Here is a 27,474-nt window from a genome sequence, read left to right as displayed (position 1 = left end):
GTGCCAGGGTTGCCCCGTGTTATTTGGCACAGGCTTGCTGTGTTGGGCTGTGACTCGGTTTCCAGCAGCAGAGGCCCGTGGCTGGGGTGTCAGGCTGACATCTCATCCCTCAGTGGTAGCAGTAGCAGATATTCAGCGTGCAGTGATTTTCCAGCCTGCTGGTTTTGCACGCAGCTGCCCAGGGTTGCACAGGCAAGGCAGAAGTTGTTTGGTCGTGCTGCAATGCTTGAAAGGTCAAAGCAGGCAAAGAACCAGCTTGAACCCCGGGTTTGTTCTGTAATGGTTGAAGGTGTTGGCAGCGTAACCCTGCTCTTCAGGTGCCTTGGCGCTGCTTTGGTACACCGCGCGGCAGCGGGGCTGCGCTTCCAAGGTGCTGTTGCGTCCCGAAGCCCCTTTCAGAGGGTGAGGCGGGCCCCGGCACTCACAGCTCACGCTGCCTCCGCCCGTGTCCCCGTCCCGAGGGGGAGCGGAGGGTGAGCACCCACCCAGTACACACACCCCGGCACAGGCCCGCCCTCCTAAGGGGTGGCACCGGCCGGGCGCTGCGGCCGGGAGCGGAGGATGCTGCTGCCGCTGCTGCTGCTGCCGCTGCTGCTGCTGCTGTTCTCTGAGGGGCAGGCGGCGGTGCTGCGGATGGGGCTGCGGGGCACTCCCCGCCGCGAGGTGAGCCCCGCTTTCCTCTCCCTCACCCTGGACGCCAGCCTGGCCCGCGACCCGCGCTATGTCGCTCTGCTCAGGTGAGCCGTCTCCCGCCCCTTCTGGGCAAAGGAGAAAGGAACCCGGGGATGGGGAGCAGCAGAGGGGTCCCCCAGGGCGGCGGTCCAGGACGGGCGGAGAGCTCTACAGACGCGGGGAAGAGAGGCCGGGCATCCCGGCTGGGAGTCGGCAAAGGCGCTGCTGCTGCGGAGAGGGAAACGGGGGGACCCCATCCCTGGAGCTGGGGCCGGCTGCTGCACCCCGTCTGCTTCAGGATGCCCTGATTTCGCCCTCCCGGGGCAGCAGCAAGGCGGTCCCTGCCGCGGGTGCTCGGGGAATGAGCGGCAGGGCCGGTGGGTGGAGGGAAGGCTCAGCTCGGGTGGTACTCGCTGGAAGCAGCACGGGGATAAACTAGGGAGAGGAGCTGCTTTGCGAGCAGAAAAGAGAAGGAAGACGCCGAGCAGAAGGGTTACAAGTAGCAGAGCTGCTAGCCCTGCCGCCCGGCTTTGCAGATATTTGCCGGGGCACTGTCAACATAAAGTCAAATAAATGCTGAAGATCTGTCACTATCAAAGCTGAATCAGGAGATCCTAAAAATGAAGCCTTTTTTATCCCCTTGGGTAATGCTGAAACTGCCAAGTGATGGTTGTTCCCTGCCTGTTCTTTTGGCTTTCACCTCTCCTGCCTTTTCTTCCCTGCTTTTTCTCTATTTTTTTTTTTTTTTTGTACTCTGTTCCTTTTGACTGTACCTTTTTTGGGGGCAATCTTAATTCTTTCCTTTTCATCTGTCTGATCCCATTTTTCAACCCTACAGTACTTTTCCAGTCCTGATCTCCCTTCTTCCATCACTTTCATCTTTTCCCCTCATCAAAGTGGGGAGAAAGGTGACACCAGCTTTATTGGAGAGTGATCACTTGGGTCTCCAACCCCAACCAAACACCTTGGGGTTGGGTTTGAGGCCAGCACTGCCGCCACGGGGAGCAGGAAGTACTTGGTGGTCTCTAATCTGCTGCGTGTCACCACCAAGCAGATAGTGCTGGTGTGCCTGGTGTCCTCTGATGCCTTGTGGTTTCTCCCAATGAAGGCTGGTGTTGGTGCTGCTTGTTGAGTTATTTTACAGACTTGCTTTGCTAAAGCTAACAAGTGTCCCAGCACGGGCTTTTAATCTCCCTTGGGTAGAAAAGCGATTGCTTTGGATCTCATTGATGGAAACGGGACCGATGGTGTGAAGTCAGTTATATGCCCACCTTCTCATGGGACAGGTATGTTAGTTTGGTATAAACAAAACCAAAAAATCTAGGCGAGAAGGATGCTTGGCACAAAAAACCCAACCCCTATTTTGGAGTATGGCCTTACTTTGCCCCAAGATTTGATTCCCTCTCTGTGACCATGTTCCCCAGATGTTCCACATCTGCTCCTCACTACGGGGTAACCCCAGGTCACCTACTGCAGCACTTCCTCTGAGCACTTGCCATGTTTAGTCTCTACCCCAAAGCCATAGTATGCATGAATACAGTGTTTTTCTGTTTCCTTGTTTCCCTTCCTCAGCAATCCCAAACTGCATGCCCTGGCAACAGCCCTGTCCCCAGGCTTCCTGAGGTTTGGTGGCACCGAGACAGATTTTCTCATCTTTGATCCCAATAAGGATTCAACATCAGAAGAAATAATCATCTGGGAACTTCAGGCCCAGCAAGGTAAAGCTAGCATCAATGTATTAGACTCAAAACCATTCTTGGTTTAGGAGATGACTTTGATGCAGTGTGGGGATGCCACAAGGGGACAGCAGCAGTGCTGGGAGTCCTCTACAAAGTCAGCATTGTTCTCTGTGGAGAGGAGGTCTGTGGACCTTCAGCACCGTCTGTGGGAGGAGCTGTGTCAGCCATGGGAAAGCCAGGAAGGGTGTGGGGGATGTCACATCCACCCTGGCTTCTGCTGGGACTCCCCCTTTGCTGCCCTGTGCTCCATGCAGCAGCCTTGGTAGCTCCCCTGCTGCCTGGGACACAGACACAGGCAGCCCAAAAGCTGTGGTTTCAGTGTGAAAATCAAGTCACGGACAGGAGTAATTTGATGAGAACAGAGTGTCCATTTTCTCTATCTTGGCCAAAGCCAGAGCTAGGCTGGGGGCGCAGCCTTGCCCTCCTGTTGCTTCGACATGCCAAGTGCAAACCCACAGGAACACTGCCAACTGCTTGAGCTTGGTCCTGGTGCGTGAGGTTTCCTCCTGCATTGAAGTCCATTTACTCTTTAAACTAAGGAAAGGCACATAAACCCTTCTAGAGGTGTTTAAGAAGAAATGATTCCCATCTATTCCTGCATGATAGCACAATCGTACATCACTGATGGTGATGCTCAGTTTTGAAGTCAAGTGGTACTTTTACCTCTGTTCCACTTTGCTGAGTGGCTGCCTCCTCTCTGAGATCATGAGGTGTGGCTCCAGCTCATGCCTTCCTCTCTGGCTATGGCTTGTTCCTGATTTACAGGAGAAAAGACATGAGCTTTGAAGAACTGGTGTCTTATGACTCCTGCTGGTGGTGTTTTTAGAGCCATATGAGGCAGTCAGCGCTTTCCCCTGCATGAGACAGGCAGTTCAGGAAGCACTGTACCATATCTGCTCACAGCAAGGTGGGCCCTGCTGTGCCACTGCAAGCTGGGGTGGCTTATCTGCTCCTCACACACAGCAGCCCATGCTTTGTCAGCTCACTGGAACAAGGGTTTCCGGCTGATGCTCCAGCTAAAACAGTTTATCATGTAGCAATGCCACAATAGCCGCCTCCAGAAGCAGAGCTTGGTCTTCCTCCACTCTACCATTTCCATCACCCTAAACTGGGAAAGATACATTACATACATACTTATGCACCATATATTTATATTTATGCACAAAGCCAGACCTCTTTTTCTATAGAGTTAACACTGTGGAAGTAGGGATGCACTTCACTGAAGTGCACAACTGACTCTCAGCCTGGCACCAAGCCACTGGGCTTCCTCCTGAGGGATACATCCCTTTGCATGCGGGCCTCTGGCTGTGAACATGAGGGCTTAATTGCTATCAACCTTCTTCTGCCCTGCAGAGGCTTGTGGCTTGAGGCCTGCATTTGCTGCTGTTGAGAGGCTGCTGCTGGCCCAGTGGCCCAGCCAGGAGAAGCTGATTCTTGCGGAGCATAACCGGAAAAAGCACAAGAACACCACCATTACAAGTAAGACCTCAATGGATTTCTCTGCTAGGGTTTATAGCAGGGGGTTGCAAATCTCTGCCCTGTGGTAAAAGGGTCACAGGCTGTTAGGAGCTGAAGCCACTGTAAAATAAACATTTCACCCACTTAGAACAGTCATAGAGTCACAGAATGGTTTGGGTTGGAAGGGACCTTAAAGCTCATCCAGTTCCAACCTCCTGCCATGGGCAGGGATACCTTCCACTAGACCAGGTTGCTCCAAGCCCCATCCAACTTGTCCTTGAAGAAAATATTCAAAGAAATCTTATACTGTCTGCCACCTCATATTTAATAGTATCCTGCTGCTGCAGGACATGGGAGGATCTCAGCACCTTGCAGGACGGTGTGTAGCAAGGTCTGGGCTGTTTTGTCCAGCTGGGAGAGCTAGGCACATCTGCAGTGCCAGGCTAAATAAACACAGGCAGTAAAGATCATCACTTGGCTGGAGCTCAACTAGCACACCATAACCTTGATATAAACATCCCCCCCTTTCCCTCTGTGCAGGGAATACCCTGGACATTCTCTACAGCTTTGCAAACTGCTCAGGGTTTCACCTGGTCTTTGGGCTCAACGCCTTGCTGCGAAAAGATGGCTTGCAGTGGGACAGCTCCAATGCGCAGGCACTGCTGGACTACTGCTCCTCGCGGAGGTACAACATCTCCTGGGAGCTCGGGAATGGTGAGTGTGAAGCCAGCTTGTGGGCTAGGCCAGCAGTCACCTGAAATGCACCACCACAGGGTATGGGCTGGCAATTTTGGATGTTTTGGATGACAGCCCATAAAGGCAAGGAGATGCTTTATTGAGAAACAATAAGGTCTTAATTTGCGAGGAGGGATTGCACAGAAGGCCCAATGAAAGAGCCAGTTGAGATCATTTTGCTCTGAGATGAGGTGAATGATGCTGTTCAAGGTACAGGATGTCACCTGGGACAGAGTACTGGAGAGCAGCACACTCTCCAGTCACCCAGGCTTTTGGTGTCATGCTTGTTGCCTTCAAACATCTCACCCATACCATGCCAGATCAGGCACAGAGGGTTGGTACTCTCCCAGTGGAACAAGCTGCCCTATTTTGTGCCCCAAAACTCGAGCAGGACGCTGATGCACATGTGTCTTCCCCAGAGCCCAACAGCTTCAGGAAGAAATCTGGTGTCTACATCGACGGCTTCCAGCTGGGGCAAGACTTTATTCACTTGCGCCACCTCCTCAGTAGCTATACCCTCTACCGGCACGCCAAGCTCTACGGTCCTGATGTTGGGCAGCCCCGGAAGCACACACAGAGACTGCTGAGGAGGTAGGGCTGTGGGGCCCTGCAGCAGGCCCGGGGTGGGCAGCTGTGGGTAGCAGTGGCTTGTCTGCACCCAGATGCAGTATGGGCATGAGGAGGCATCTGGGCAGGGGTTTGAGAGTTTTCTGTTCCAAATCAATACTGGATACATCCTATTTGAGAACTAATTTCCTGATTTTCCTTTGAATTAGAAACATGGATTGGTTTTTTTCCCTTGACTGGGGATGACTGAAATCTTACCTGCATGCATGAGCTCCAGGCTTAAACGCTCAGCCAGTTGAAACAAAGGCGCTAGCAGTACTTCAGTGATCCGCACACCTCTCAATTGAGCACTGGCTGCGTTAACAAGGGCTTTTCACACTAGAAATCTCTGTGTGTTACACTAGCATTAATTCATCCTCCCAGCAACCTGCTGAGGCAGCCAGGCTGCCCAAAGCCCATTTAAAGGCCATCACAAGTGTGGCCTCAAGGCAATTCACCATCACTACCGGCAGCTGGGGGAGAGGAGAGGGCTGTGCAGGGCAGTTTGCTCAAGGTGGCTGTGATCCATCACCAGTACTAACCTCTCTGCTCTCCACTGCATCCCTTCTGGTTGCAGCTTCCTGAAATCAGGAGGGAAGGTGATCGACTCTGTCACATGGCACCAGTAAGTACTGCTCAGATACCATCCTTGGTCTGCTTACTGCCTGTTTTCTTTGCAAAACGTCAATTTGAGCACCTCAAGAGGCAGGAGGGGGTGCAACAACCCTCTCAGCAGTTCCTCGGGGGCCTCTCCTCAAATTCCTCCATTCACAATAAGACATGGATTGAGGGAGCACGCTACAGAAATGCAGGAGGTCTCCAAAGAGGCTACTTGGTGCACAGACCCAAAAGCAGTGCTGGGAGGTTGTAACGTAAGCACAGCAGCAGGGAATGCAACACATGCAAGACCATCATTTTGCCTGCTAAATATGTGCATTGAGAAAAATATAAGTGGGATGTGGAGAAAAGGATGGCACCGCAGCTTTATTTCTCAGAACAGTGTGAGGGGGTATCACAGCTTTCCCCTGCATGATGAGAGTATTTGCAATGGTTGAGCCTTTTCGCACACGCCGTGTTTTGGCACGTACCAAAAGCTGGTGAGATCTGAGCAGCAGTCCCAGTTGTCTCAAAGCTTCAAGCTGCCAACCGTTGCAAATGAAATGCACTTTCCCATGGGAAGAAGGGGGTGTCATATAAAAGGAAAAGCAGGTAGCTCAAACTTACTTGGCAGAGATGCCTCTGCTGAACTTCTGCATGAGAGAACGTTTTTAATGCAAGGTTTAAACAACTCATGGGTGGCTGAGCTTGGAAATGGAATCAGTACCCCTAACATTGGCGCGCTCCTTGGCATTAGAAAGGTTGAACCTGATTGAGTGAAAGTTTTGCTCCCTTAAAACAAATTCAGGGACTCACTGATGACCCTGCTGCAAATGCAGCCAACTCCTTGTGAAAAGTACAGCAGAAGCCCTGTTAGCTGATGCGTTACATGCTGCTTTTTTTCCCTCTAGATTTATGTCTGTTCGATACAAACAGAAAGCCCTGCAGGTCTGGCTGACCCTGACCCATAGGAAAGTGCTAGAGGTTTCTCCTGTTCCCTTACATTTGCTCTGCAAGTCAGTTTGGGCTGTGTGTGTATAACTTGCCCTCAGATCACAGCCACAGGGCAAACAGCGCTGGCACAAGCCCTTTCCTCTTGTCTCATGGCTTAGAGAAGCAGTTTTAAAGTGCTTGGGTGTGCAGTGGGGCAAGCCGTCCCCAGGACACCTGCCATGAACTCCACGTATTTGAAAGTGATTTCTGTGTGAAGGTGGTTTTATTCCCAGAGCTGAATGCAGGTCTGACATGCAGCAGTCAGTAACAGTGGGGAAAGATGCACATGCTTATATTATATATATGTATAAATATATGACTTTATCTATTTCTTTTGAGCAGCCAGCAAGGCATAAAATGTTTCCTCTCCCTTTCTTGGGCTGTTCTTGCCCTTTGGTTGTCTTTGCTTTAAATGGGCATGAGTTACTTTCTTTACTAATTTAGGATTATCACGTTTTAGCTTCCTCTTGTGGTTGGAAGACTTCAGCTACTTCTGGTAGGACTGAGTGTTAGTGTGATGAAATGAACCACAGGGATCCCAATTTCCTGTTCTTTACATGGACAAACCAGACTTAAGAGCTCTTCAGCTCATGGTGGAGGGCAACCTTCATCCCACAAGGATGCCTCATTACAGTTCCCCTCCAGGTAGATAGCCAAAATACCCCTATAGAAGGATAGAAACAGGGATCTGATTTTTAATATATGACTTGATACAGTAAAGTGAGTAATCACATACGAGTGTCAGACTCTTCAGCAAGAGAAGGCTAAGAGAAGCTGGCTTTTAGTGATATTTTCCTTGTTCTAAATAAGTTGATGTAAAAAAACCCTGCTACTTCTGTTGATCAAAATTTCTGTGATACCCTGGCTCCATCATGGTAATACCTGATAATCCCTTAAATACAAACAACACACACATCTGGGAAAAGAACTGAACAGAAAACCAGTGCTGTAAATAAATGTATCAAGCAACCGAATACTTTTGGTGGTGTTTTGTGCCAGTGCTGGTATTTTTTTCTTCATTTTGTATGGTTTTTTTTCCATTTCCAGTTACTATGTGAATGGACGAAGTGCAACAAGGGAGGATTTCCTGAGCCCTAAAGTGCTGGATACCTTTGCCACAGCTGTACATGAAGTCCTGGAGGTGCTTTGTCCTGTTTGTTCATTCCCATGTTCAATTTCCAGAGTGTTAGCAGAGAATCCAGAATAAAGTAGGGTTTCTCACTAGCAATAAATGGGGATCCTCAAAGCCTGGGTGCTGCTGCCACTGTAAATCAAAAACAAAAGAATGGTGCTAGATGCATCACAAACCTACAACATTCTCATTTATCAATGTATTTATTACTCAGGGATGTAATTTATGGTCATAACTCCATCCCTCCCTGATTTCTTTGAATGTTGAGATCCTGAGAACAGTGTAACTTAGAGTATATCACTACTCAGCGTAAGACTTACAGAACCTGGCTTTTAGCAATGTTTGCCTCATTCTACATGCACAGATCTGGGTATTTTTGGAGGGGGGGAAAGCAAATTGCTTCTAGTCCTTTTGATCAAAATCTGTGTGACATCCCACCTCAGTTGGTGTTATCCCTTAAATGCAAACCTCATATGTAGGCATTTGGCTAAAGCATAAAATTTTGATTGCCCACTATTTCCATAGCCAACAAACTTAACTGTTGTCCCTTCCTCTGCTTCCCTATGCCACACGGGCCAGATTGTTGACAGGACTGTGCCCAACAAGAAGGTCTGGCTGGGAGAGACAAGCTCCGCCTATGGAGGGGGAGCTCCCAAGCTGTCCAACACTTACGTTGCTGGCTTTATGTGAGTACCACGTCACAGGTGTGGGGAAATGTCACATTTTACAGGCTGAAGGGGGTTTATACCTGCCCTATGGGAGGAATGCCTCCCTGAGGCTTCCCGGGGAGCACAGGCAATGAGTGGGTTGAGTATCATAATCCTCCCAGTGCTCCCTGTATGCTTCCCCCATGTCTAAGGTTCAATGTAGGCCCAAGTTATAGCAGATTCCTCCAGGAAATGGGAGATAAGAAGCGTTAGAAAGTTGTATTTCTGCCCTTGAATCTGCAAACCCAAACTCCATCCTTTTGTGACTATGGAAAGTCATTCACAAGATGGGTGTCCTTTTCCAAAGCCATCCTCTGATTACTGTGACATAAGTAACCCAATGGAAATTTAGCCATAAAAATTACTTTTTCCAAGGACTCCAGTTGCAGCAACCTGTTCAAGTGAAAGAAATCAGGTTTTTCTTACCACTTTGGTCAGTTTGTAGATTCAGGGAGATAAAATTGCATGGAAATGTACAGTCCATGCTTTGAAAATGAACCAAAACCATGGATGCAATGTATTTTTTCACTCTCCTATGAGGCATGATGATATTCTCATCAGGGCCTTGTGAGTCAGCAAGTCAAAGCCTGGTAGTAGCAGGCAACCTTGCTGGTGTAATAATTTCTCTCAGCCCTCAGACCCTTGTCCAGTTCAGGAGCATCCACTACCACTCCTGGTTTCCACTGCCAGCAAACAGGGGAGTGGAGCAACTGTTCCCACCAACTCTGACCTCCAGAGGTGGTCTGGGGTTGTATTTTAAGGTAATCAGTGCAAGACTTGAATTGAAATCAGTTGTGTGATTCTTAAGGAAGTCAATATCCTGCCCTAATTCTTGCTTTCCTACTTCCTGCTCTGGTTGGAGAGGGGCAATGGTGGTCAGCTGAGGTCAGCAATTCCATCTGCATGATGTTTGCCTTGTCTTTTTTGTCAGGTGGTTGGACAAACTTGGGCTTTCAGCCAGGCAGGGGATTGATGTGGTGATGAGGCAGGTTTTCTTCGGGGCAGGGACCTATCACCTGGTGGATGCCAACTTTGAGCCTTTGCCGGTATGTATGCCACCCCGCTAATGCCGCATGAACAGTGTGTGTATTTCTGCACGGGCAACACTGGATGTGGAGATACAAGTCAGCTACTTTAACAACACCTTTTTTTGTAGCATAGTCACAGTTATCCTTGTACCTAAAGTTAGCTCATATTTCATTATAGGTTCATGTGTTACATATATATAGATAGATGTTTACTGTAACCACAGGGATGCAGCTAGCCTTCAGCATATCAGAGACTGATAGCTGGGACATGTCTGCATACAAATCAGAGCATCACTTCTGGAGTTCGCAGGGCTTTTCTGGATGGACTGTTTTGGTTTGAGTACTCCTCAGCTGAGCAGTAAGTAGTTTCTAAATAGAAGGGACAGGAGTTATTATAATAATTATATCCCATATGAAAGCAAGCCAATATCAAGTCAAGACTCAACCATTTCTTAGCTCATGAACACATGAAGCCCTCAGTAGTGGCTGAAGGATAATTAAAGGAAAACATGCATTTAGTATAGTTGGATTTATTAGGAAATAACATTCTGCTGTGATGAAACATCATTATTTGAACAGCATGTTTCTTTCTGCTAGTAGCACTTACCTTGGGGTGAGAGGATAGCATCTGTCTTTTTAGCTTGCCTCTCATTGTTTTGCTTCCAAGTCATGATTTTCACAGGTTCATAGAGACCATCTGTGAGGAAACCCAGCATTCAGGGGTTTTCTGTCCTGCCTATTCATCTGGTCCCTATGCCAGGGACTGGGTTGCCAGGCTTGTTACTTTGGGCTTTTTATTTCCTCATTTAAAATAATTTAATTTGGACTGAAAGGACATGCCTTTGTTCCTCACCTACAGGCATACAGATGCTAATCAAGCAAATAATGCTTTAGAGGCAGGGAAATCCAAACCCAGTTCCATCAGTGTTAGTTAGCAGGGAAATGAAGAATCACAGTAGTGTCAGGAGGCTTGCAGAGGAGCTGAGCATGCAAGCTCACAGACTTCATAGAGGCACAGTAGTGGCGAAGATGTAAAAGGAAGCAGACCTGGAAAACATAAGCCTGCACTGGGCATCACCCTGCTCTCAGGCACTATCCTGGAGTGTTAGAGGATTAACTCCATGACTGGTGTTCAGCAATTAATCCTGAGACCTGTTCAAAAGCACAGTGTTAGTGAAAGGCAGGAAGTTGCCTCCTCCTGGCATTCTGCCTGTGAACTGGGCACAAGCTTTCCTGCTGGCAGGGCAGCTCATCCCCTGTGCGTTCAGCCTTGCAGTGCTCTATGCCCTGCAAAAGGGAGTTTCCAGAATGCAGACAGTCTCTCCTCCACAGAGATTTGCATGTGAAGGGGAAAATCACTCCAAGGTACCTTGTAATCACAGCTGCTCTGCAGCTTGGAGCAGGAGTTTCTCTTTAGCTGTGCCGTTCGTGGGAACTTGAATAGATACAGTGAAAACCTTGGAAAAGAAAAAGTGTACAGGGCAAAAACAACCCTGAAATTAGCAGCAAAATGAATGCCGTTAAGCACTGTGTGGAGTATCTGGCATGTGCAAAATTGCTCACGTGTGATTTTGTGCCTCCCAGGACTACTGGCTCTCGCTACTCTACAAGAAGCTGGTGGGTACCAAGGTGCTGCAGGTTGGCCTGACAGGAGCTGATGAGAGGAAGCTCCGTGTGTACCTCCACTGCACAAACCCCCTCCAGTAAGCTACAGAAAGGGTGAAATATCCCAGAACCTGAGCCCATGGCCATCCCCAGGCCAACAAAAGCAATCTGAGGCAGCACAAGGATGCCCTGTATCTGTGAAACCTTTCTCTCCTAATCGACACCATCATCTACTCTTGCCTTGCAGCCCAAAATACAGAGAAGGGGATGTGACGCTGTTTGCCTTAAACCTCTACAATATTACCCAACATTTGGAGCTGCCAAATCACTTACTGAGCAAGCATGTGGATCAGTACCTCTTACTGCCTCATGGCAAAGCAAATATCCTTTCCAGGTAAGTGCAGTTCCTCCTGTCTCTGTAGAAAGGATTGTGAGTAGACTTCGGTGTCCTCTGAAACCTCACCTTGTTTGATGTGGAAGGTGGGGTGTGGCAGGAAGAGGGTATCATTCAGTCATAGAATCAGAATGGTTAGGGTCATCTGGAGCTTTTTCTGATAAGGTCTGACTCCTGGTAAATCAGTTCTCCAAAAAACGAGGCTGCTGAAAGCTTGCTGAGGTATGAGGATACTTGTTTGATGTTAATTGGGAAGCTTTTTCCTAGCAGGCTTCAGGGCTCTAGACCAGCTGCTGAAATCCTTTTTCTTTGGCACAAGCACAGATATATTGCTTTCCCAAGTGCTGGCTCCTCATTTACAGCAAGGTGTTCAGGCTTTGTGTGGTTTCTTTTTATTGTTACTGCTAATGCATGAACACAGGAAGGATCTGCTCTGTGGGCGTAGAAGATACCTTAATATTTGCAGGAGAAAAAAAAAATTAAAGCTTGTACTTTTCAAAGCCTGTTCTGCTGTTACCCTCACTAGAAGAGTAAGAAACATATACTTCCCAACTTGCATGTGCTATGACTCTAAAGGAGTCCTTGCAGAGGGAGTGCTGCAGATGCTGTGTGTGTGCACACATAAACCCTCAAGGGAAGTTTAATCTGGCTTTGGGCTGAGTTTATGTTTATACTCAGCTCAGAGCTGTTTGTGCTCGATAGCAAACAGAACACAGCTGCCCAAACAGTGTCTCTTGTCTCTCTCCAGGTCTATTGAGCTGAATGGCCGTGTGCTACAGATGGTGGATGACAAAACACTGCCAGAGCTTACTGAAAAACCCCTTGGTCCAGGCAGCATCCTTGGCCTTCCAGCCTTCTCTTACAGCTTTTATGTTATCAAAAACACCAAAGCTATTGCTTGCATTTAAATGGTTAATGCACACAGGATAAATGTAAAGCACTTGGCTAGTAGGGAAGTCTAATCCTAGAAATTCACGTTTCTACCATGAGATTTAATTCTGGCAAGAGATGCAAGTGTGATGGCACCAGTACGATCTCTGTCCTGGGGAAGACATGAGGTCCCACTGGGTAATATGTACATGAACGACGCTTGTTAAGATCCTGGGAAAATTATCCAGGTAGAGCAAGCCCAGGCAGGGGTTGGCTTTGCTCTTGATCCAGCCTGGATCACTACACTTGAGCACGGGTCCCTTCTCCATGCCCTGTGCAGAGCTGCATCAGCTTCTCAGGCTGCCCTTGGGACTTTGCCAGGTGGGAATTGCAACCTCCACTCTCGTCTCATTTCTGCAAGCACAGTTTTCAAAGCAGTTCCTTTGAAAGCTTGCTTTCAGAATGGATGAGCAAGGGGTTTATTTTAGCTGTACAGTTGTGATTTTGCCTGCCCAAGGAGGGGTTGTGATTGCTGAGGGCATCCTGGCGTGGAAATCAGGGACACAGAGCAAACTGAGGTTGGGGTTAGCTGCAGGGGAAAATGCCTTGCCGAGAAAACAGGCTCTCCGCAGGGACTGGGGCAGCACTTTACGTTTGTCCCAAGCTAGGAGGTTCGGTCACAAGATGGAGCTATAGCCATGTACTTTCGAAAGGCGAGCTTTCAATAAATGACGTGCAGGCAAATGAGTGCTCAACCTCCACCACTCCGCAGGAGGTTCAGCTGGAAGAGACTTCCTTGACCCTATCTGTAGGTGGAGCTCTGCTTCACACTCCCTAAGTCGCTCAGGTCCTCGAGGACGTGATAGTAAAGAGACTGAGCAAACCATCCACCCCTCGACCATCAGAGGGGCATCAGTGGCCTTAGACAATTCAGGGGACAAGCCTGCCCATCAGGCTGACATTCCTCCTGCAGGGCAAACAGCAGTTTTGGCCAGAAAGCTGTGCTGGTGGTGCCTTTTCTTCCCCAACCGTGCCTTCCCCATGCACACCCTGCTGCAGCTCAGTGTGCCACTGGCTGCTTTTTTCTGCCATGTGGGCTGCTGGTTTGCAGGGGAGCAAAACCCCGCAGAGAATACCTGTGGGCTCCTCCTGCATGTGTTGACTTGCATCTACTTTTCTTGAAGACATATAACCCGTGCCACTGTCAGTGCCTCATGGTATTTTGAGCACAGCAGGGGAAAGCAACAACACACCACTGTATTTCACTTCTTAAGCTTTAAGAGGATGCTACCAGCTACAATGGATTTCAACACAGGGAGGGAGGGGACATGTTTTAACGAGAAGACTTTAAAAACAGACAAACTTCTGAAGCTGTGATGAAAAGTTGCACAATAAAGATGTTATATTTAAGTTCAGCATGTCAAAGAAGTGTTTGCACCCACAGTGCAGATACACTCTCCAAAGAGGAGGTAATACAGATCAGAAATGAGAATAAGGAATGCTAAATTCATTTATATTGTCCAAGTTCGATAAGAGAAGATAGCATAAAATGAAGTGGAAAGTCTTACATACTGTCAACTTAAAGTTAGGAATATAGAATTATTATAACAATTTACAACTAGGACGTCAAAATGATTGTTTGCCTGGTAGCTTCTTTTTAGAACTTTTCTAACAGTTTTGTTTGTTCCAATGCTCGTGACTTTTATATTTGAAGGTTTTAATTCAAGTGATGTATACCAGTTTTTGGCAATCCTCCCATTTTCTCAAGACTCTTTTTTTCACATACTGATACCACAGAAATCCCTATATTCCCTTTTGGTCACACATCATCTGCACTTTGCATGATTCTCAACAAGAGTAACCCGAGTAAGTAAAAATTAAAGAAATCATACCCAGGCTGGTGTGTTTCAGTTGTACTGAGTCATACAGAGGGGTCACCTCCACCCCACTGTTTGACTCAGACACAGTACATGGGCTGATTGGCATGCAAGAACTACTAGGAGCGGTACAGGGAGGTCCGGGTGTGCAAGTGACAGCTGCTCTGGCTTCCCCTCCCAGATAGATACGTCTCGTCTCAGCATACAGCCTGGTTCTTCACATGGCAGGGTGGTGAGAGGTATCACAGCTCGTGTAACCGCTTTTGACTTAAAAAGCTCTACACACACCCAGGTGGTTTTGCATCATAGAATCATTTGTGTTGGAAGGGACCTTAAAGATCATTTATTTCCAACCCCATGCCACGGGCAGGGACACCTTCCACTAGACCAGTTTGCTCCAAGCCCTGTCCAACCTGGCCTTGAACATTGCTAGAGATGTTGCAGCCCCAGCTTCTCTGGGCAACCTGTTCTAAGTCTCAATGAAGAATTTCTTCCTAGTATCTAATGTAAATATCCCCTGTTTCAGTTTAAAGCCATTCCCCCTTTTCCTATCACTACTTGCTCTTATAAAAAATGTCTCTCCAGCTTTCCTGTAGGCCCCTGTTAAGTATGGGAAGGCTGCTGTAAGGTCTCCCCTGAGCCTTCTGCTCTTGAGGCTGAACAGCTTTCTCAGCCTCTCTTCATAGGATAGATCCTCCAGCCCTCGGAGCATCTTTGTGACTCTCCTCTGGACTCATTTTTATAGCTCTATACCTCTCATGCTGGGGCCCCAGAGCTGAATGCAGTACTGCAGGTGAAGTCTCATGAGAGTGGAGTAGAGAGGGAGAATCACCTCTCTTCACCTGCTGGTCACACTCCTTTTGATGCAGGCCAGCATAGAGTTGGCTTTCTGGGCTGCAAGCACACACTGCTGGGTCATGTTGAGCTTCTTCACAAAGTGACTTTTCTTTACAAAGTGTTGTATATTAAGCTGATAGCTACTGTTAGCTCTGTATAAACAAAGCAGGAGGGAGACAAATGTAGTAAGTGACACTGGATCCCAGCACAGCAGAACAGGTATGGTCAGACCCAGAGTTGAATACCACCCTCGCAGGCCCCATCTGCAGCAGCATGGGCCCCATGAGCACTTTATTCAAGGGTTTTTTCCCCTCTGTGAATGCTGTAAAATTTGGGGTCTTGAACTTAAATATGTGTGTATGTATATATACATACACACACACACACACACACACACACACACACACACACAGATTTATCTGAGACCAGGAGCAAGTGTCTCACACATGTTCCAATTTGGTTTTGCATTTTTGAGCTTGGATTGCTCACCTTGGATTTACTGTGCATCAGTTCCTGGAAGGTGGAGTACATTGCGTCATGAGACCTTTGTATAGGGGATCATTTAATGCATGTAAAAATAAGGAAACTGATAATCTCCTTGGAATCAGGGACATTTTGACCATTGACTCAGACATAAGTAAAAAATGACAGTGGGGACTTAATAGCTTTTGGTGATTTGTCAGGTCTGAAATGTGCAATTCTCTAGACTTTTGAGGGTTTGGGTTTTGGTTTTCTTCTTCAGTGAGGAGCTAGGCCACCTTACAGTGAATATAGGCAAAGCAAGCGTGCAAGGCTGCAGGGACTTGCTTGCTGCCTCCAAGATACACTGTTCAAACACACCTCAAGCACTCATCCACACCTGAACAAAGCCCACAGCGACTGATCTCAACAGAATGAAACAGCCAAGGTCACACAAGAAAAAATATTCTAGTTACACTTCATCAGAGCTGAGCATCTGTTTCTCTTATGGTCCTGAGCAATCTGTGTTACTGCTGTGCAGTACTGCTCCAGCAAGTGGAAAAATGTGAAAGTCTCTTCTCCATCACACTGGTTTTTTACTTCCTCTTGGCAGTCAACTTTTTGGGAAATGAAAGTCTAAAATGGTGTCCCTTCGTTTTTGCTAGTGTACGAGGTGCTCAAACTGAAGGGAGTGTGCAATGACAGAGAAGTTACACACTGCACGGTCAACAAATTCTCCAAGAAATCTTTCAGCAGCAAACCTGGGGACATTTTATCACTGAAACCATGCAAGACAAGGTGTTTATGGTTCTGTCCAAAGCTCCTCTCCCCATTTTATGCAGTAACTCAAAGAAGATGCTGGGAGAGCTAAATGAACGAGGACAGAGATCCGAAGATGTCATAGTTTAACCCCAGCTGGCAACTAAGTACCACACAGGCTCACACTCACTCCCCATCCCTCCTAAATCCCTGCAGTGGGCCAGAAATGAGAATCAGAAAAAAAGGTAAAAACCCACAGGTTGATATAAAAAGTTTAATAATTGAAATAAAAGTAAATTATAGCAATACAACAACATTAGGAAATAGAGACAGAGAAGAAGGAATAAACCCCATCCTCCAAAAAAGTGATGCACAGTACAATTGCTCACTACCTGCTGACTGATACCCAGCTCAACCTGAGCAGCAATCAGTTCCTTCTGGGTAATTCCCCCAGTTTATACACTGGGCATGATGTGCCGGGGTATGGAATACCCCTTTGGCTAGCTTGGGTCAGGTGTCCTGTCTCTGCTCCCTCCCGGCTTCCCATGCCCCTTCTCACGGGCAGAGTATGAAAGACTGAAGTCCTTGATAAGGGAAAGAGCTACTGAGCAACAACCAAAACATCGGTGTTACCAGACAAAATCCAAAACACAGCACTCCATCAGATACCGCAAAGAAAATCAGCTCTATCCCAGCTGAATCCAGGACAAAAGCCCCTATACAATCCTAGTATTTTTTCGTAATTACAGACTGGGAGGTTTAGGAGATGAGACGTGCTGAGGATGCATGAACATGATGGTATATTTTACGATATAAAGTCACCTATGGGATTTCAACGAACAGCATGAAAAACTTCACAGAAACGTTAACAGCAAAACCAGCACACGTGCCTCTTGTGCGGTGCTGAGGTACAGCAACTAACGATTATAGGAGTTATTAAATGTGTGCACCCTGTTGCTGTGCCATCGGTCCCCCTGGGGGGCTCTGTCAGCATCCGCCTCTCGAAGCCTGACTTCAGTCAAAGCTCCAACCTCCGTCACGCCCCGAGCCAGGACTTGGCCACCGTCCTTTGTACCTGTGCCAGGACCGATTCCTGCTGATCCCCGCCTGCCCCCGCGGAAACAGCTTCATCAGCGCCGCGGGGGATGGGCTCCGCCCGGCCTGTCCCGCAGTTTCGATTCCCGCGAGCGAGCCAGCACACGGAGGAGGGACAAGGAAGGTCACCATCGAACCCCAGCGCGCCCCAAGCCCGGCCCCACTCTCTCAGACGGGAGGGGTGGGTTCACGCATGTGTGACCCCACGTGTCACCCCCACGCCGGAAGCGCGGCGGCAAGATGGCGGCGCTCTTGGCGCGGCTGTGCCGGGGAGCTCCCGGCCTCCGTGCCGCCCGCCTGCCTCTCGCCGCCGCCGCTGCTGCTCCGCCTCTGCGCCGCCCCTTCGCGCCGCCGGGACCGCAGCGCACGCTCAGCTTTTCGGCGTCCGAGCTGGTGCGAGCCGCGCCGGTGCCGCTGCAGCCATACCTGCGCCTCATGCGGCTGCACCAGCCCGCCGGTGAGCGCGACGAGGCGCCGCCGTAGTGACGCGGTAACCGTGGCGACTCTGCCTCCCCCCGCGCCTCGTTCCAGGCTCCTCAGGCCACCCGCGGGTCTTCTCTCCCCTCAGGGACGTGGCTGCTGTACCTGCCGTGCACATGGAGCATCGGCTTGGCGGCAGAGCCGGGCTGCCTCCCCGACTGGCACATGCTGTCCCTGTTCGGCCTCGGGGCGGTGCTCATGCGCGGAGCCGGCTGCACGATCAACGACATGTGGGATCGCGACTATGACAGAAAGGTAGAGCGACCCCGTGGGCTTCACAAGAGCTCTGTGCAAAGTGCATGTCCGCTCATCTCCCACATCACCAGTGCTTAGCTGCTGAGTGTAGGCGTAGGGCTCCAGGTTCAGTAATTCCTCCGTTCTATCCGAGATGCGTGCAATTAATTAATTCGTCTGCATCTCCTCCTAGAATAGTAGAAATAGTTCCATTTTTGTATAACACTTCTCTGTCTAGGGCGGTAGTAAGTCTTCTAGAGCACTTCTGTGTAAGATAAAATACATGTGTTTGTCAGCTTGAAGTTTATTTTACAACACGGTTTTTACAACACAGTTTTGCATGACAGAAGAAAATAAATAACACCTTTTTTTTTTTTTTTTTTGCTACACTTGCTAGTTATGATCTACCCAAGAAACACTTTATTTGATTTTCAGGAGCCAGGTTTCCTTGAGTATTTGTAACTTGTTCATGAAAATGGCTGTTAAAAGAGTGTCATACCCAGCCCTGAGCTAATCCTCTTCCATTGTGTTGTATTTTTCATTTCCTTTTTGTTCAGAAGAGGGAAATGAGCAGAAGGCAGTGCCCGGTGTCAGATGTTGTAATGTCCACAGGTGGAGGCTTGGAGGGGAGTATCCTGGCGATGCGTCACTGTTTGCTTGTCCTGTTTGCTTCTATATTGTTCCTCTGGTGTGGGGCTTTGGATTTCGGTGCTGGTGAGAGACAGGAGAATGAGCCAGCCCGTGAAGTTGTTACAGCACTGGTGTATCTGTGCTGTAGGGAAGGCAGTGAATGAATCATTTCAGGTTTTGTGGCAGTTTTGGATGGTTTAGTGTTTGGAGATTACTAACGACTACGTATAATAAAAATATTTGCCAGGGTGGGGAGTGTGATTAGTAATAGGGACTTTTCAATATAATTAATTGATTTATGCCTTAATGTGATTAGATGTAAAGCTTTTGACATTCCTGTCACGGTATTACATATCTTAAAGGATATATTTAAAACAAGTGTGATAGGGGCTGGGTCAGTAGCAGGATGTTGTCTTGTGCTGGTGATAATGGGTTGGGGTTTTCCATTTTATGTTATGGATCATTTAGTAAGTATTTTCTTCTGTTTAAATGAAACATCCCATGTTTGGCTGCAATATGCAGTGAAATTGGTCACAGATATGTTAAGAGTGTGTTTAAACTGCAGCAGCAGAATTTGATGCTTAACCTACTCTGAAAAACTTTATTTAAATTCACATTATTAAAGCATGCGCAGAACACCTTATGCCTACAGAGTATTCTGTAAAAAGTTGGATTTTGAACCTCTTTGAATAGACTTTATGCCATTTTCGTCAACATGCAAGACATTTGGGTTCTGTGGGATTTTTTCCCTTTTGGCAGCAGTCACCTTTGGCAAATAACTCAGTTTAACTTGTTTCTGATATTTGTTTCTTCTTTTAGTTTACCTTTTATGATTTTTTATTCCAGACAGAGTTTCTAAGCTCCACTGTACCCAGACTAGGATTAAATTAATTGTCCTTTAACAGTCATCAACAATGGTTACATGTGTTAGAGGAACCCTGCATCTTTACACTGTTTTGTGTAGTAATCACTTTAAAGTGTTTGATCACAGAAGTGCTCCTTGAAATTGGGATAGTCAGCTCAGTTTTTAAGTCTGATTATTTTTTTCCTCTAAGGTACTAAAACTCATATACAAGATGTCTGCAGTGTTTCTAATCAGCCTTGTTACATAGAAATGACACTTTATTCCTGCTCTAGGTTTTAAAGCCTGCATGCTTCTAGTATAAGCACTGCTGCTTAGAAGTACAGCTCATGTCTGTGAAGATACACTGTTTGTAGCGTTGAAGTAACCTCATCTCATACATTCTGTGACCTGTTTCTGTTTATTTTTCTGCTATATGCCAATGGTGTGACTTTTAAGATCCATTGGAATGTGTTATGTTGGATTTGGTATTAACATTATTCTTTCTATTTTCAGGTGGCGAGGACGGCAAGCAGGCCCCTGGCAGCTGGAGATATCTCCACTTTCCAGTCCTTTGTTTTTCTTGGCGGACAACTAAGCTTGGCGCTTTGTGTGCTTCTGTGTCTGAATTACTATAGGTGACATACAAGTTATGTTTTGCTTTTTAAAATTTGATTCTAGGTCTACTGTCAGGCACAGAGATTTTCAGCAGGAAAGTCCCTGGGGGCAGGGGAAGGAGGTTATTAGTTGTGGAGTTGCATTTCAAAGTAGAAGAATTAGTTCAGTAATCTTTACCTCTCCTGTGTAATGCCACACTGCGTCTTTAGGCTGGCAAACAATAAACCTCATGGTATGTTTTACAGTATCGCTCTGGGAGCAGCCTCTTTATCTCTTGTGGTCACCTACCCTCTGATGAAGAGAATAACATATTGGCCACAGTTAGTTTTGGGTGAGCTGGAAATATTTTTGCTAATTTTTTCTTTGGGTTGAGCTTTTGGGGTGTTTTACAAATTAGCAATTGAACTTGAGCCATCTGATTTTGTATAACTTTATATGAAAATAAAAATACCTTATAGATGAAATTCTGTTGTGTCAGAAGCTTCTTAAGCAATTTATAACACATGTAAGACTTGATGTTTGGGTTAGGGTTTTTGGTTAAAAATCAGTTCCTTAATTTAATGGAGTGAGGGGAGGGGGAAAAGGAGGGAGAAAATAAATATTTGACGTTTGAGGATCAGCTTTAGTTTTGGGCTTATCTCAGAATCTGTCTTACACATGCATTTGTTCTACATTTCAGTCTTCAGCCTCTAAAATGATTCCTGTGCAGAAACTGATGGTGCTTGTATTTCAGGTTGAGCTACTAAAATGTGTCTTTGAATCTTGGCCTTCACATTCCAGCTGTGTGAATCCAGGGCACAGCCACCTTCTTTCTCAAGCTTTCTCAACCAAAATTGTCATTTTCAGCCTTGAAGTACCATAGTTGGCTTCTGTGCAGTCAGTTGCACTAACATCTTTTGTTATACTGACATTTAAGTTTTGTAACTTTAGACCTGTTGTATGGGTATGCTGGAATAGTTTTGTACAAATATTTCCCTGTGCTAATGAAGTAAAATTTATACTGGGGGAAAATGTATGGCTGTATGTATTTCTCCTGGTACCTCCAGAGTATTTAATGTCAAATACTTGTATTTATTACCTTCCTGAAAATAAGTGGTAGAAAAATAGAGATGTTGGTAATGTACAAAAAGCTACTGATATGATATATGCTGGAACAAATAGTAGTGGATTATGTACATGCGATATAGATAACTACTGGCAATCTTGTAACTTTTTTTTCTTTTACTCTATGTTTTTAGGACTTACATTTAACTGGGGAGCCCTTCTTGGCTGGTCTGCCATCAGAGGGTCATGTGAATGGTCTGTGTGTTTGCCCTTGTACTTAGCTGGAGTAATGTGGACTCTGGTATACGATACCATTTATGCACACCAGGTAGAGTAGCAGTGGGAAATTTTAGATATCACTGCGTATTTGTGTGTTTAATTTACAGCTTTTTTGTCAAACAGCAGTGTTAACATGTTGCAGTGCTTCACCCTCAGCTGAGCTAAAAGTGTACCAAAGAAACCCCAGCCCTCAGACCTTTTATTGCTGCTTGCAAATGTTTTATATATCAGGTGGAAAGCTGGAAGTATAGTGCACTTCGTGTGCTTATGTATTTGCATTGTATAAATAACTTCAGTGTTGGTATTAGCTCTTGGCCGCTAAAGCAGATCTAATGACCAACCTTCTAATTTCAATTTTAATGTAGGGACCTACAAATGAACTTAAATTGGGCTCCTAATAAGAAGCGTTGGAAATTTAAGCAAGGCCCCTCTTTTTATTTACCTTATGAAGTGGTGGTTGGGTTGTGATTGTTTTTTCTTTTCTGATTCATCATTTCATTCTAGGATAAGAGAGATGACATCGTGATCGGTGTGAAGTCAACAGCATTACAGTTCAAGGAAGATACGAAGCACTGGCTCAGTGGCTTCAGCCTTGCAATGCTCTTGAGTTTATGCATGGCAGGAATGAACTGTAACCAGACATTCCCATATTACTCGGCTGTGGCTGCTGTAGGGGCTCACCTAGCACATCAGGTTTGATGGATTTCATAATTTTTCCATGTGGAAGTTCTTGATAAGTGCTTTTGAACTCCCATCAGTTTGCCAACTACAAAGAGTCTCTTTATAGAGAACTTAAGTCTTCTGACAATAAGCTTACTTCACTTAAATACCTCTTGCAGACCTTTTGTTTAAAGAGACCTCCACTGGTCCACAGACTGTAGAGCACTAGTTTTCAGTCTGTTCCTAACCAAACACTCTGCCTCAGGTTAAGCTGTCATCTCAAGGGAATGGTTTTCTTTTTGTTTCCAGTAGCAGCTGCAAGTTAGATCTACCTCAGTATCTGCTGCACAATCATTTACCATTTGATTTGTCAGAGAGGCCTTACATTGTAATTTCAGCACAAATGGAAATTAACTTTTCTTCAGGTAGGGTTTCTGTAAGTGAGAATGCAGAATGTAGGTGGTGAAATGTGCACAATTGTGTGGATTTCCAAGAGCACATGGTTCTGTGTACCACGGAGTAGCTTCCTTTTTGAATGATTATTTTTGGTTCTGCCAAACATCCTCATGCTTACCTTCATGTTGTAGATTTCTGAATGTGTTCTTAATTAGCTGAGTTTAGAAAGCTGAGTATGCTGCATGAGGGGTAAGTTTTACCTAATTCATTGAATTTTTGCCTGAGACAGGGGAGTTTGGGTCATGAAGATGACAAATTTCTATCCCACCCAAGAAGTTAACTGATAAAAAAATAACATCTTTTATTTACTTTGCATTTCTGAAGGTATACCTCGTGGTTTGGCTGCTCTTGGGTTTCATTTGTCAGTTCAGTGTTTTCAGTTCCCTGTGCTTGAGGGGCTGACAGGTTCTCAAGGGTGTGGACAACATCCTGTCTTAGAAGCTTGTGGCACCGTTTCAGATTATTTGATCAGAACCCAGACCTGTCACCTCTGTATGACTACACATGGCAGAGGAGCAGGTTTTCCAAGGAAGATTCCACTTCTTTGTGTCAAATACATTCTAATTTTATTTCTTTGAGTCCAATACATTCTGGTTTTACTTCTCTAGAGGCTGAGTTGCAAGTTTCGAGGTTTTCGGGGGTACTTTTCCACTAACCCTTTCATTTATTTTGCTTAACACTTCTTGTCATCCTTCTCAAGACTTTTTCACCAAGTTTTGTTTCCAGGAATACTTTTCAGTAACTTTGCTCTGGCTGCATTGTGTGGGTTGGTTTTTCACCTTTAGCTATGTCTCACAGCACACAACTACCAAGCTGGGCAGGCCTTGCTTCTAGATGTTGTTGCAGGTGTCCTGGTTTTATTTGTAAGAGAGCTGAATGGACGTACCTAAGAGGGACTGGATTGAACCAGCCGTGTGTGACTAGGCAGGGCTGAGCACCTTCTTGTGCATTCCAGTTAGCTTGGGTCACTGCTGGCTCTCCAGTGGCTTGTCTTTACTGGAACATAGAGCAACACCTAACAGCAGAGATTTAAAGCTGCAGGCAGATTTTGGCAGGCTTAATTTTGTTTAGAGTTCCCATTGAAGAATTAGTTGGCTACCTACAGAGGAAAATCTCAAAAAGACTTACTTACATGCTCTCCTGGTTTCAGCTGCGATAGAGTTAATTTTCTGTGCTGTGTTTTCGTTTCAGTCTGAGAATAATGTTGATAACACACCAGTTATTTAGTTTTTGCTGAGTAGTGTTTATACTAAGTCAAGGACTTGAAGTTTCCCATGCTGTGCCAGTAAGGGGGGGCACAAGAAGCCGAGAGGGAGCATAGACAGGACAGCTGAACATCATGCTCAGTGTATAAACTGGAGGTAGTTGGCAAGTAGGGACTGATTGCTACTCAGGGATGGGCTGGGCATCCATTTGTCAGCCAATGTTGCACAGTTGTATTGTGTATCACTTGGGCTTTTTTGTTTGTTTGTTATGTTCTTCTCTCTATTTCATTTTATTATTGTTGTTGCTGTTGTCATTATTATAATAATGTTTCTATTTCCGTTATTAAACCGCTCTCAACCTCCAGGGAGAGTGAGTGAGTGGCTGTGTGGTACTTAGTTGCTGACTGGGCTTAAACCACAACACATGCCCAGATATTTTTACACTTTTTACTGTCAAACCAAACACACCAGGCTGTTTATACAGTCCTTCATGCAGAGGGTCTGGGAATCGTGTCCTTATGTGATCCTTGACTTTCCTGCTCTATGTTGAATAAATTTGTGAAGTAAACATAGATGCCAGTTCTGCAGATAATCATTTAAGCATAGTGTATTCCTGTTTCTTGTGGAGCAAAAGGTAGACTTTAGAATTTGAGATTCAGTTTTTGAAGTTACAGACTTTACTGTGTCTTGTGATATGTCAAACGTTTATAAATCTGTAGACTAATGCTAGAATGTTACACTGTGCTTTTTCAGATTTACACTTTGGACATAGACAAACCTGAAGACTGTTGGAAGAAATTTGCTTCAAATCGTACTGTTGGAGTTCTGCTCTTCATAGGCATTGTGCTTGGAAATCTGTGGAAACAAAAAGACTTAAAAAATGGAAAAGAAAACAGGTAGTTGAAATTACTATAAATAGTTCAGCTGAAATGAAAGTACTGTAAGAAATAACTTATAACTGTAGCTACTTTATACTGTTTATTTATAAAAGCTGGTGAAAACATTCTTGTTTCTAAAAACATGCAAATGAGGTTATCCTACAGTGTAAGTTTTAATCATACTTAAATGACTTCAACCTCCATAGAAGCTTCAACAAGTGAAGCTGCTCTGCTGGTCCTGTGCAGTACAGGCAAACTTCTGTCAAGCTCTCAAGACTGCGAGCCCAGGATTTTACATGAAACAAATATCTCTTAGTGACAGCACGTGGCAAAAAGCAGATGTAAATAAAATCTGTCTGTACGTGTTTGGTGTTCTGGTTTCTATTAATTGAGTTTTGATACATTTTGAGTTGGAGGTTTTTGCATGAAAGAACTGCAATAAAAACTTTTATCCTGACATGTCTAGAAGCAGTCAGGACTCGGTGTGAGGTCCAGAATACAAAGTCAAAGGAGAAGTATTTAAAATTACCTTCTGCTCTTGCTGTAATTGCTGGCAGTGATTCTTTTTCATGTGCAAAGAACAGGCTTCTGCAAAGTTTCCTGCACAGAATGAGCTGAGCTCATTTATCAAGAACGGTTTGAACACAGATTTCTGACTTGAAAACAGAGCAGCCCAGAGCTGTTGCCAAGTGTGCGTGACTGGTGGCTTACCCTGACTTACAAGTTCCTCATGCAAAGTGATCCTTTTTATTTTGAGTTTTTAGTTGTATTCATTTTGACTTATGCCTGTTGGTTTTATTTGTAGTCTTACAGGAAGAAGTTCCTTATGGGAGGATGCCTATAAACAATAAAAATAGCAACTGCAGGCTAACAGATACATTGCTTCAAACCACTCAGGTAGTGAGGTGGACTGTGAACTGGCTGAAGGAGAGAAGCCAGAGAGTTGTAGTCTATGGGGCAGAGTCTACTTGGAGGCCTGTATCTAGTGGAGTGCCTCAAGGGTCGGTACTGGGACCAGTATTATTTAATATATTCATCAATGATTTAGATGAGGGAATTGAGTGTACTATCAGCAAGTTTGCTGATGACACTAAGCTGGGAGGAGTGGCCGACACGCCAGAAGGCTGTGCTGCCATCCAGCGAGACCTGGACAGGCTGGAGAGCTGGGCGGGGAATAACTTGATGAAATATAACAAGGGAAAGTGTAGAGTCCTGCATCTGGGCAGGAACAACCCCAGGTTCCAGTATAGGCTGGGGAACGACCTGTTAGAGAGCAGTGTAGGGGAGAGGGACCTGGGGGTCCTAGTGGACAACAGGGTGACCATGAGCCGACACTGTGCCCTTGTGGCCAAGAAGGCCAATGGCATCCTGGGGTGTATTAGAAGGGGGGTGGTTAGTAGGTCGAGAGAGGTCCTCCTTCCCCTCTACTCTGCCCTGGTGAGACCGCATCTGGAAGATTGTGTCCAGTTCTGGGCCCCTCAGTTCAAGAAGGACAGGGACCTGCTGGAGAGAGTCCAGCGCAGGGCAGCTAAGATGATTAAGGGAGTGGAGCATCTCCCTTATGAGGAAAGACTGAGGGAGCTGGGTCTCTATAGTTTGGAGGAGATTGAGGGGTGACCTTATTAGTATGTATAAATATATAAAGGGGGAATGGAGCCAGGCTCTTCTCAGTGGCAAACAGTGACAGGACAAGGGGCAATGGGTACAAACTGGAACACAAGAGGTTCCACTTAAACCTGAGAAGAAACTTCTTCTCAGTGAGGGTGACGGAACACTGGAACAGGCTGCCCAGGGGGGTTGTGGAATCTCCTTCTCTGGAGACATTCAAAACCCGCCTGGACACATTCCTGCGTAACCTTATCTAGGTGTTCCTGCTCTGGCAGGGGGATTGGACTAGATGATCTTTTGAGGTCGCTTCCAATCTCTAGCATACTGTGATACGTGAAAATGTTAGGAAGCATAACTGTTTTTAGGGCCTCCTTGGTCCTCACACAGAAATTCTTAAATAGAATTTATGATTTTGGGTTGGAGGAAGTATTACATTGAAAAAAAGCAGATCAAAAATTAGGAATAATAAGTTTCTGAGCAATTATGAGTTGCATTTTGTAGAGGGAGAATTGGATGCATCCAGCTTTGTGGTGAACTTCGGTTATAAGGCATTTACTTGTAGTAAAATTTTTGTGATGTAATTAGTATAGATTGGTTTCTTAATACTTGTAACATTACCTTGGAGAGGTTGTGGCAAATGTTATTAATCTGTTTTTAACATGTTAAAGTGTCTCTAAGTAGCTCAGATTTGGGATTTTTGGAGTGCTTTGGACCTAGCGGTGCCCTTTGTCTGATGGTAATGTGCCAAAAGCGTTTGTCTTGTAATGAGAGGGAGTAGGAGGTGTAGCTAAATAGAGTAAAAAATCAAGTTATAAAAACAGTCTTCATGTCCTGAACATTAACATCATTGCATGTTTTCTGTGGGGTTTTCCAAATCCATCTCAAAATGTGTCTTAAAAAGATAAGCCATAGCTGTATGTTAGGTTCATAGCATGAGAAGTGGAGAACGGTTTAGATCTAGGTTATAATAGTGTTGTT

The 27,474-nt window shown here is 45.9% G+C and overlaps 2 protein-coding genes across 2 annotated transcripts; both read left to right on the top strand.

Annotated features, from left to right (window-relative positions):
• The first annotated feature begins 504 nt into the window (after positions 1-504).
• Positions 505-14,288, top strand: HPSE (heparanase). The gene is made up of 12 exons (XM_061350971.1): positions 505-737; positions 2,245-2,390; positions 3,765-3,890; positions 4,410-4,583; positions 5,024-5,195; positions 5,788-5,835; positions 7,848-7,941; positions 8,512-8,618; positions 9,571-9,685; positions 11,252-11,370; positions 11,520-11,666; positions 12,415-14,288. Exons 1-12 carry the CDS (start codon positions 562-564, stop codon positions 12,572-12,574), a joined length of 1,584 nt encoding a protein of 527 aa, XP_061206955.1. The 5' UTR covers positions 505-561; the 3' UTR covers positions 12,575-14,288.
• Positions 14,289-17,767: 3,479 nt separating this feature from the next.
• COQ2 (coenzyme Q2, polyprenyltransferase) lies at positions 17,768-25,265 on the top strand. Its single transcript, XM_061350962.1, has 7 exons — positions 17,768-18,020; positions 18,132-18,298; positions 20,265-20,386; positions 20,612-20,697; positions 21,605-21,738; positions 22,194-22,382; positions 24,764-25,265. The coding sequence occupies exons 1-7, from the start codon at positions 17,804-17,806 to the stop codon at positions 24,908-24,910; spliced, it is 1,062 nt and encodes a 353-aa protein (XP_061206946.1). The 5' UTR covers positions 17,768-17,803; the 3' UTR covers positions 24,911-25,265.
• The last annotated feature ends 2,209 nt before the right edge of the window (positions 25,266-27,474 follow it).

Source organism: Neopsephotus bourkii, unplaced genomic scaffold (assembly GCF_033783945.1).
Source record: "Neopsephotus bourkii isolate Nb327-2 ecotype Australia unplaced genomic scaffold, CSIRO-AGI_Nbou_v1 NB_547, whole genome shotgun sequence".
Taxonomy (NCBI): Eukaryota; Metazoa; Chordata; class Aves; order Psittaciformes; family Psittacidae; genus Neopsephotus; species Neopsephotus bourkii.
The sequence above is the reverse complement of the archived record's forward strand: the minus strand, read 5'-3'. Positions and strand labels throughout refer to the sequence as shown.

What these genes read in the sequence shown, in the direction of transcription:
- COQ2 (XM_061350962.1), top strand. Translation starts at nt 17,804, where the DNA reads ATGGCGGCGCTCTTGGCGCGGCTGTGCCGGGGAGCTCCCGGCCTCCGT. An exon ending in GCGGCTGCACCAGCCCGCCG is followed by an intron (nt 18,021 to 18,131) that starts GTGAGCGCGACG and finishes CTCTCCCCTCAG; the next exon opens with GGACGTGGCTGCTGTACCTG. An exon ending in ATACCATTTATGCACACCAG is followed by an intron (nt 21,739 to 22,193) that starts GTAGAGTAGCAG and finishes ATTTCATTCTAG; the next exon opens with GATAAGAGAGATGACATCGT.
- HPSE (XM_061350971.1), top strand. Translation starts at nt 562, where the DNA reads ATGCTGCTGCCGCTGCTGCTGCTGCCGCTGCTGCTGCTGCTGTTCTCT. An exon ending in GGAACTTCAGGCCCAGCAAG is followed by an intron (nt 2,391 to 3,764) that starts GTAAAGCTAGCA and finishes TCTGCCCTGCAG; the next exon opens with AGGCTTGTGGCTTGAGGCCT. An exon ending in CAAGAACACCACCATTACAA is followed by an intron (nt 3,891 to 4,409) that starts GTAAGACCTCAA and finishes CCCTCTGTGCAG; the next exon opens with GGAATACCCTGGACATTCTC.